General features: G+C 40.5%; 1 protein-coding gene across 1 annotated transcript in view; it reads right to left on the bottom strand.

Annotated features, from left to right (window-relative positions):
• Positions 1-7,817, bottom strand: part of LOC104407032 — a gene marked incomplete at its 5' end in the record, with an annotated part of 7,926 nt that extends 109 nt beyond the window's left edge. Inside the window, 6 exons of the mRNA XM_010016201.1 lie at positions 1-26; positions 579-1,050; positions 2,471-2,630; positions 3,970-4,040; positions 5,940-6,108; positions 7,672-7,817. Coding sequence (XP_010014503.1) covers positions 1-26; positions 579-1,050; positions 2,471-2,630; positions 3,970-4,040; positions 5,940-6,108; positions 7,672-7,817 — 1,044 coding nt within the window. The remainder of the gene's footprint in view (positions 27-578; positions 1,051-2,470; positions 2,631-3,969; positions 4,041-5,939; positions 6,109-7,671) is intronic.
• Between the last annotated feature and the right edge of the window lie 1,491 nt (positions 7,818-9,308).

Here is a 9,308-nt window from a genome sequence, read left to right as displayed (position 1 = left end):
TTCCTGCTGCAAAGCAGACTGTTGAACTGAAAAGTAGAACAGATTTTAAGACTTTCAGCTGATTTAGATGGTGTCAGAGTCCTAAAAAACTCTTTATAAATCTCTAATTTTGTAGAAACAGAAGCTTTTGCTGTCATTCTTTTTATTACATCCTCATTATCAAAAGTGAGGCATCCTGAGTGTTGAACAAAGCTCTACTGTGTAAGACCATTGATCCTACAAAGGGATTTTGTACTGCTGGAAGTCTGCCTGGGACTAGATTGATAGTTACAGTGTCACAGAAGGGGCAACAGAGAAGACCTCCAGTGCCCTCACTTGTGTAAGTTTGCTCCTTAACTGACTGCTGAGACTGATTTCCTCTCATGTGCTTTGACTCACCCTGTTTCAAACTAGTCCAACTTTAGGGGCTATATTCCACATTACAGGAATATACTCTACCTTGCACTATAGAGCTGGCATACTTCTACAATGGCAAAGGCAAGATTCTGGGTCTCATCTGAGGGTTAAATGATTATGAACAGTATTAGAAACTGGATGATCTTGTGAAGACAGTGTCAAGTTACCTGGAGAACTTATACCTGGTTGGGCTTGGAGAGACAATGCATCTTTTAGTTTCATCACTAGCTGCTGCAGTTCCACTTCCTCACTGACTTCTTTCTCATCAGGTGGTATCTGCACTGCAGTGGGAGTAAGAACTATATTCCTCATGATGCCCTTGAGGGAGTTTTTTGTCAATTCAGGCATATATGTTTGACTCCTTTTTGGTTTTTTATCCTGAGGTCTGTCACTCTGCAGGGATGCTGACTCCAGTGGGTCTTCTGAGAAGGTGAAGTCCACTGCAGTGGGAACCTCAGGTGTCTGTAAAAGCTGCATTCTATTTGCAGAGTTGGAGGGATTAAAATATTTCCAGTCTGCACATATTCTGGAAGTAGGCCTTGCTTGGGGAGGATTCAAACCACCCTGCACTCTCCTTTCCAGCAAGACATGAGGATTTCTTTGCATCATATATTGACACTGTCCAAAAGGATGCTCTGATGACTGGAACATTGTCTACAACAGACAAAACACAGAAATTACATGGTGAAAATCATTGATATTTTGGTTTGCTGGTAGTACTAAAATAGGTAGGAAAATAATTTTGGGTCATAATTATTTTTTTTTTTTAATTTCTGGTGAAACTAAATCAGTTCTTTTCATAAATAAAACATTTTCCTGCAATAAAGGAAAATAAAATTTGTTTGGACAAATCTATGTGGCCATTTTTTCCACAATTCCAATCTGGAGACCTTATATGCTTTAATCACAGAATCATAGAATAGTTTGGGTTGGAAAGGACCTTAAGATCATCTAGTTCCACCCCCCCTGCCATGATCAGGGACACCACACACTAAACTGTGTCGCCCAAGGCTCTGTCCAGCCTGGCCTTGAACACCACCAGGGTTGGAGCATGCCATTGAAAAGTGAGAATAATAATGTTCCAAGAATAAATTTGCAGGAAAATTGTTCTAAAACAATTGAACCTAGGGAAAAATATATGTGTATATTTAACACATCTCAAACACCTCACACCTGTTAACATTTGGAATTCCAAAACTAGGTTGGTTGTCACACAATTGTACTTGAATTTTTTGACAGAACTATGATGGCAAATACCATCCACTGCATGAACACTGAGCCTGGTGTAACTGGGATGTGCTGAGCTGACTGTGTATGCACTGGACACTTGACTGCATGTGTGGAGCCAGTCCTGCAAGCTGTGGCAGGCCAGTGTCACAGCATGCACATGGGATGCTATGACTCCATGTGCAAATGCTATAAAGCTGGCCACCCTGTAGATGTGTCTGGCTTTTCTCTATGTTTGGCCATCCTTGAAAAACACATGAAAAACAGCATTGCAGAAAATGCTACACCCATGCTGCAGGTGGCAAACATGTATGAATTCCGTGTTGAAATAAGGGCCTTTTTAGAACCTCAGAGAGATCTTAAATGAGCAAGAGTCAATACAATTGAAAAGAAATAAAATATTTTCTGTTTGAGGTCTGTATTGCATCCCAGCACAAGACAGCAATTAGGAATGATAAAGGAATATTTTATTTATTCAGTGCCAACACAGGATTCTTCTCTAAAGAAAAGACTGCAATGAAATATCTAACACTTCTGTTGGAAACAATTTTCTCACTCATTGTCTTACTATATTGGAATACCCCCTCATTATTTTATTTGCCATAGTATCTAAATATCCCAGACAAGGGTATCTGTGCTTGATGCTAAATATATACAGAATGACAAGTAAATCCCTGCTACAAAGAGCTTAATTGCTTCCTCTGAAGACAAGAACCTAAGATAACTGAGCAGACAAGTGGAAGGTGCACAAAATAGTATCAAGAGTGCTTGCCTGTAGGAGAAGGAGTAGTTAGTGTTCAGCAATTGCCTATAGCTGTGAATATTTTTGCTATATTTATCTCTATACCTTTACGTCTTGCTTCATTTGCTGCAGCTTCATTTGTAAGTTTTCATGGCTTGCTCTCAGGCTTTGGAGCTTTTCCTCTATTTTGCAGCTTTTGTCTTCCTGACAGTTGTGAAGGAATTGCATTTTGCCCTTCCACTTGTTGAACTGCTTCTTCATGTACCTGCCAAGGGACACAGAAGGGTAGGAATTTTGCTAGATCACACATACACAAACATATGCAGTCATGGAAAAGAGCAAACACTGTAGCACAAGCTTTTTCCTATTTGTCAGTTCAGAAAATTTTTCCAGCCTTGGGGTTAGAGGCCAGTATTACAGGAATTGGGCCGTACCCATTGGAATTAGCAACAACAGGAGTGTTGTAGATGAGGAAAGATGCAAACTGAGTGGAACTATGGCCAGGACTGGACCTTGCCTCTTGGGGTTTTACTTTTCCCATAAAGGTGGCTGCAACAGAAAAGACATAGCAGTCCCTCTGTCTAAAAGCAAACCACTTATGGCAACTCTACAACTTGGAAGATTCCCATCATTTCCACCTGGGCAACAAGGGAGTAAAAGCAGCCTCTATCCTTTTGACTGAGTTCCTTCAGCGCAGTTTGTTTGATGGTACAAATAGTTCCTGCACAGGCCACTTGCCCTTGGAAAGATCCCATGACATCTGCAGTGAGAAGTGCCACTCTCCCACACACACTGCAGATTTAGAAATTACCTACTTGGAGCACAGTATGACAAAAATACCACCAAATCTCTGCTCTGGAGTTGGGATTTCTCTAAGAAGTCAGGGCAGAAATGCAGTTCTGTTTTCCCCACGGCTAAGGTGGAGGCAGACAGAAAAGCTTGTTGACACTGTAGTAGTAAACCAACTGCTTCACAACACACAGCTGAAAAAGTTCTCTCCCTTGCTTAGTTGCATCCAGAAGTTCACCTGATTCACTTTCTTTTGGGTATGTGTTGGCTCACAGACAAGACCCACATCAATTTAACTGGAATTATGCAAGTCAAACCTTAAAATTAATATTACAGTCGTCCCTTAGAACAGCATTTAATGGGTCTTTACTGTAAAATGGTGACTGCCTTCAACTAACTCAGAGCCCAGTTCTGTGAACAGGCACATAAATGCTGGAAGTTGGTCCAGAAAAAAGAACAAAGAGCTTCCCATGAGTAATGTGATTCATTCACCCAGTTATATGATAAGCTCTGGGTCAGAGGGTGATGCCGTGTTTCGGGAGCAGGCTTCCCAGATATCCTCTCAACTACTGATAATCTAAATGAAAGCTGAAGTTCTTTGTCATATCTCTTTGTCTTCTCATGTGAGAATAGAGAGGGGTAAAGACACAGACCTACAATGATAATGCAATTATTTTGATCTAGTGCCCTTTTGTGAATTTGGAGCAATAATTGTACATTGACTCATGAGAATGAAACAAAACAGGAACAGAGGGAACTGAACATACTGTAGGAAATAGAGTAGGTTCAGTCATCATACTACTGCATTTACCTACCTGCTCTCATTATGAATACTTCTAATGGATTCGTGCATTTTTAACACATCTGCTTCAAAAGACGCTATTGCCTATAATCAAAAAGAGAAAAATATCTGTTCGTGACTTTATCAGCAATAACATTTCATTTTCTATGCAAATTTTGCTACAAGAGGGCACGGCAAATTTGGGATTTGATGTGTCTTGCAGATTTACTAGCTAACTTATTTTATTTAACTGATTGCAGTCATCTGATGCATTAAAGCATTTCTAATGGCTATTAGAACTGACTGGAAAATTTACTCTATAAAGCAAATTTATTGTCCTGTGATGAATTCTAAGTGTATGAGAATTTGTTTAGTTTTACATTAAAACAAAACACTCATTCCCTGGAATTTCTGCTAAATGGAATATTTTGATTTGGGTAGTGAGACACTTGAACCAGTTGCCCACAGAAGTTTTGGCTGCCCCATCCCTGGCAGTGTTCAAGGCTAGGCTGGATGGGGTTTTGAGCAACCTGGTCTAGTGGAAAGTGTTCTGGCCCATGGCAGGAGGTTTGGAATGAGATGATCTTTAAGGTCCCTTCCAACCCAAACCATTCTGTGATTCTATAATTCTGTGAAGTCCCACAACTGCTTTGGGACAAGAAGATGGAGGGAGAGACTGAATGTAGAAGAGAGAAGCTCCTGGTCTTTGGATGGAAGTAGCAGTCTCTGAACCATGCAGAGGACTGTAGCCCAGAAGTCAGGGAGGCAAACACTGCTTTAGAGGTAAACTGGTTTAGACACATGGTATAAGCTGGGCTGGAATCAAGGCTGCCAGGAAATTTTAAGACTAAGAGCTGGGGCCCCAGCACCTCCAAGCACACGGATTCTATTAAAAGCTATAATTTGACTTACAGTCTGCATCTTTTTAAGCAACATTGAAATAATCTGCACTACAAGATGTTGGAAATCAGTATAGAACTGCTCTAAAAGAATTCTCAGCCCAGAGAGAAAATGAACAAGAGAGCAATGCACATGACAATCCCAATAGGGGGATGCAAGTCCCATCTTGCTGTCTTCTAAAACAACAAATGCCAGTCATCAAAATGATATGCTTAAGCAATGTCTGCCTACAGCTTCTCCTGCAGATTATGTGCTGGCTGCCACTATAGCTTGAGCTGGGCAGCAGAGTCCTAAAAGAGAGGTCTTCCAATGGGCATCACCAGAGTAGTAGCCTGAATGGCTTGACATGCACAGGCTAGTTCTCAGCTATTGCACCCTTGGCTTCTGGGAAGAACAAGACAAGTGGATGATACAAAGTGGTTTGAACACAACTCAGTGTTCCCTATATTCTGCGTATCTGCAGAGCTACCAACCTCTCAGATAAATATAGAAACAAAAAACTGCTCTGCACTTATTTTTACCTACACTGTTCTACTCTCTCCTCTAGCATTCTTTCTATGCAGGGAACCTGGAAATGGATTAGTGGAGAGCTTTTATGCATGAGTTATTTTAGTTGGAGTGGACACTACTCTGGATTTATCTTTAAGAAGGGCCCATTCTGTCCTCTAGCTATTGCCATGGTGACAAAAATGGCTTGAGTCTAACAAGAATTAAGATGTCCTTCCTTGACATTTGCCTGCAGTTGGAAGACAGGATGGCATTTTTTCTGTCAGAATAGAGAGAGGCCTCCAGCCTTAGCTAGTCTTTAATATCATCTTCAACTAAGACCACTTGGAAAAAAATGAAAACTAACAGAGCAAATATTCTTACAAATACTTCTCAAGATCACTGAAGTCAAAGAGTTAGGCACTAATCTTGGGAAAGTATCAAATTGAAGCTTCACTAAGTTTTCAGATTCCAAATTCTTTTCTGTAAGTGAAAAACTAACAGAAAGGTGAAGCTGCCCATTACATTTCTTTTTCACTAGCAATTAGAAGACAAATAGTTTACTTGGTAGGTCTTCTTCACAGCTTTAGCACTATATCAGGTTCATGTTTTGCTCACCTGAGTTTCTGTCTTGCCTTGCTCTGGTGTCTTGCTGTTATTCTCACTCTTCTGCACTACAGTTCTGCTTTCAGATATTGATTTGGGTGACTCCAGGATGGGTCTGTCCACTGAGAAAGACAGGTTTTCAGGGCCAGGTAGTGATGAAGCACTGAGTTCTGCAGAGGGACTGTATATGAACAAAAAAAAGAGAAAGGATCAAGCATTATATGGTTTTGGTACCCATAAAGATCAAAATAAAACTGATGCACTGTAAATAGACAGACAGTTGTGCTATTGAATAAGCAAGAAGTATAGTTTAGCTGCCTGATGGCATATTTTAGCTGAAAGAATGAAAACAAATTCCACTCTTTCAACAGAATCTCAGCAACAGGTTCTTCTTTCCACCCATTTATTACCAGTGCAATTTGCTGCTTCTCTTTTTTGCTTCCTTTAGCAGAGATCTATATATGCTGGGAGATTCAATTACGAAAACATAGCAAGGGGCCAGATACCTGCTGTTCAGACCATTCTATGCTAGGAAAAGCCCAGATAGCTATCAGCCTCACTAACACCTGTAACAGCAACCCCAAACAAATTCTTCTTTCTGTCATTGCTACCAAAGCATTAGGTAAGCAAACCCCGCAGAATTACAGAGAAATCTTGTTTGCTCCCAGAAGGATTAAATGACATTCAAAATGAAGAAATATTTTTTGTCACTGAATACTAGTTGGGAAATGTTAGCAGTGAAAAATGTTTTGCATTTCACCACAGTCTAAAAAACAAACACTGAACTAATTTTCTCCATAAGCATCACTGTAAAAATCATCCATTGTTCTCTACTGTGTATAAAAAATTAGTGTCTAATAGCAATGTACTTACCTAGCAGTGTAGCACAATCAAGTTTTATAAACAGATTTTTCTCATCCTTCACACAAGAATTAATTACTTTAGAGAGGAGCAATCTTTTTTTCCCTATTTCAGTCTCACTGAAGCCTCATTTGGAGAACACATGAAAGAGAGTTGCTAGGTCTTTACTCAACTAGGAAGGAATCTCATCCTTTGTATGTTTGTAGTGCTTATCTTGTATAATCACTCCGTTCAGGTTTTACACTTAAATTCAACAAAAATCTCAGAGCAAGGAAGGAAAATCTGCAGGGCAAAGTCACAACATGACTTCCAATGCTCGTTATTAACCACTGTGACCAGTGGAAATACAGTAATTAATTTAAATGTTAACTAAAAGCACATAGAACTCATCTGAAAGAATTGAATGGTGAGATCAGCTACTCATTATTGTGAGTAATCCCACAGGGTTTGAAATTCAGTGGGACTTGGGTAGAATGACTGTCAGTGAACCCACTGTAGGTCTCATGTGGAAAGCATTCACAGTTAATTTCCAATGAATTGGTCACAGAGGAGGTGCTTAAAACAGGTACTAAATATTTGCAATGCTTGACCCTAGACTGAGCATAAGAAATGGCATGGAGAGAGCGATGACATAAGGAATGAGGGAAGTAGGACACAAGCATGTTAAAAGACAACTGGTCATTATGTTGTCAGTATGGTAATCATGGTTAAGACACAGAACAATGTGCAGAAACTTCCCATTTATGCTCTCCCTTTTTAATGGAAAAAATCATGACATGGTGTCTGCGTAACAAAATCGCTTACTCAAAGGACATCATCAAGCAATATCCACAGCCTGGCATACTATTCAGAGATCATAAACTCATTGGAAACAGAAACTCACAGAGTCTTTTTGTGAGCATGGAAGTGCGTCTCCTCCACTACCTCCAGAGCCCTCCTTCTCTGAGACTCCTTTCTCCGGCAGCGCTCTTGAAACAGGTTATTTCTGATGGTGCGGAGAAAGTGCTTTGCATTCGCCTTTGCTGACATCTACTGGAATGAGGGATAATAAAAGAGTGAATTTTCAAACAGGCGCTGCCCTGAAGTAGGCACAGTCCAAGGCAAAGGCAAGACATAAGAAAGCAAAAGTCCACCTCTTCAACAATTGAAGAGGCTCATGGCTACTGTCTGAGCCTTGGAAGGGGAGCTGAAGTGGATGATAATGTAGGACCACAGGCAAGAATGGCTCCAGTTCTGCTAAGCAGTGAAACACTGCCTGAGCCAAAATGAGGCAGCCTGGAAATGCCTAATCCAGGACTCTGGCAGTTACAGTGATTAAGCTCATAGTCACAATGATAATTCTGCCTGAATTATCAAAGTTCCCTCTTGATCAATGGGCAGAAGTACTTTTATACTTGTACAAAGGTACAGCGTTCTGTGCCTCACATCCTGCTCTCATACAATATAGTAAATCCCACACTTCCATTTGTCACAGCAGTGTTAGGCTCAGGTACAACAACTAAGCTCAGCAGCTGTATTATAGGAGGACACAAACCAATTCTGCCCCAGGAAGTGACTGCTGCAGAACACAGGGTGAGCCCTGACAGACTGAACAAGAAAACAAAAAGAGAACATACAGCATGCCTCCTAGTAATTTCTCAACATGGTAGTAACATTACCACAAGGTGTCAGCATGGAAAGGAAAAACAGTGCTGGTATTACAAATCCCTGTTTAGTAGCCCGCTCTCTGGTAAAGACAATGTGAAAACTTACTCAGCCAAGGGCAGCATCAGCTAAGAGTGGAAGGTACAGGAAAAATGGTTTACTACTGGTTCTTTTATGTCCCATGCAAAGGATATAAAAATGCTATCTGTCATAGTGAATGAATAGCTTATCTTTTCAATTTTGGTGTAAATTTTGCCACAAAATTGTATTTACAGGGTTAGTGTTAGAGTAAGGCTTCATAAAGGAAACCTAAGTTCAGTGATCCAGTTGCAATATTGCAGCAATAATGTGGGAAAGCTCAATGTCAGACAGTATAGGAGAGGGAAGGGATTGCATTTTGAAACAAAACTGATCTTCCAAACACAAATTCACAGTGTTGAACTTTGCCACCAGTGTGACAACAGTACAAGTTGCCCCTATACAGACCCCAAGTGACGTAAGCTTAGTTGGGCCCATGCTCTTTGTGCTGCATCCCTGACAGAGACAAATGAGTCTAAATAGTTTGAAACAAAGTGGAAAAGCTCTGAAATAAAGGACATTTCATGTGGAATTTTGTACAACTTTAGGATTAATGAATTTCTGAATGAGTCCACATTGGGATTGAGAGGAAGGAGCACTGAGACACAGAGTGCCCTTTCCACAGGTTTAGGTATGATCCGCAAATAGCAAACTTGCCATAAAACTCCTTGGGAAGAAGATTTACACTATGACATTTCATGGCTCTATTCAGAACTAAACGCTCCTAAAGTTAGAAGCCCCCTTTTTCCTTTTCCTGACTCACTAATATGCCATGGTGTCCTGGGTTCAGCTACAGCA

This window comes from Nestor notabilis, unplaced genomic scaffold, assembly GCF_000696875.1.
Source record: "Nestor notabilis isolate BGI_N333 unplaced genomic scaffold, ASM69687v1 scaffold33686, whole genome shotgun sequence".
Taxonomy (NCBI): Eukaryota; Metazoa; Chordata; class Aves; order Psittaciformes; family Psittacidae; genus Nestor; species Nestor notabilis.
This window is presented reverse-complemented; position numbering and strand designations above follow the sequence as displayed.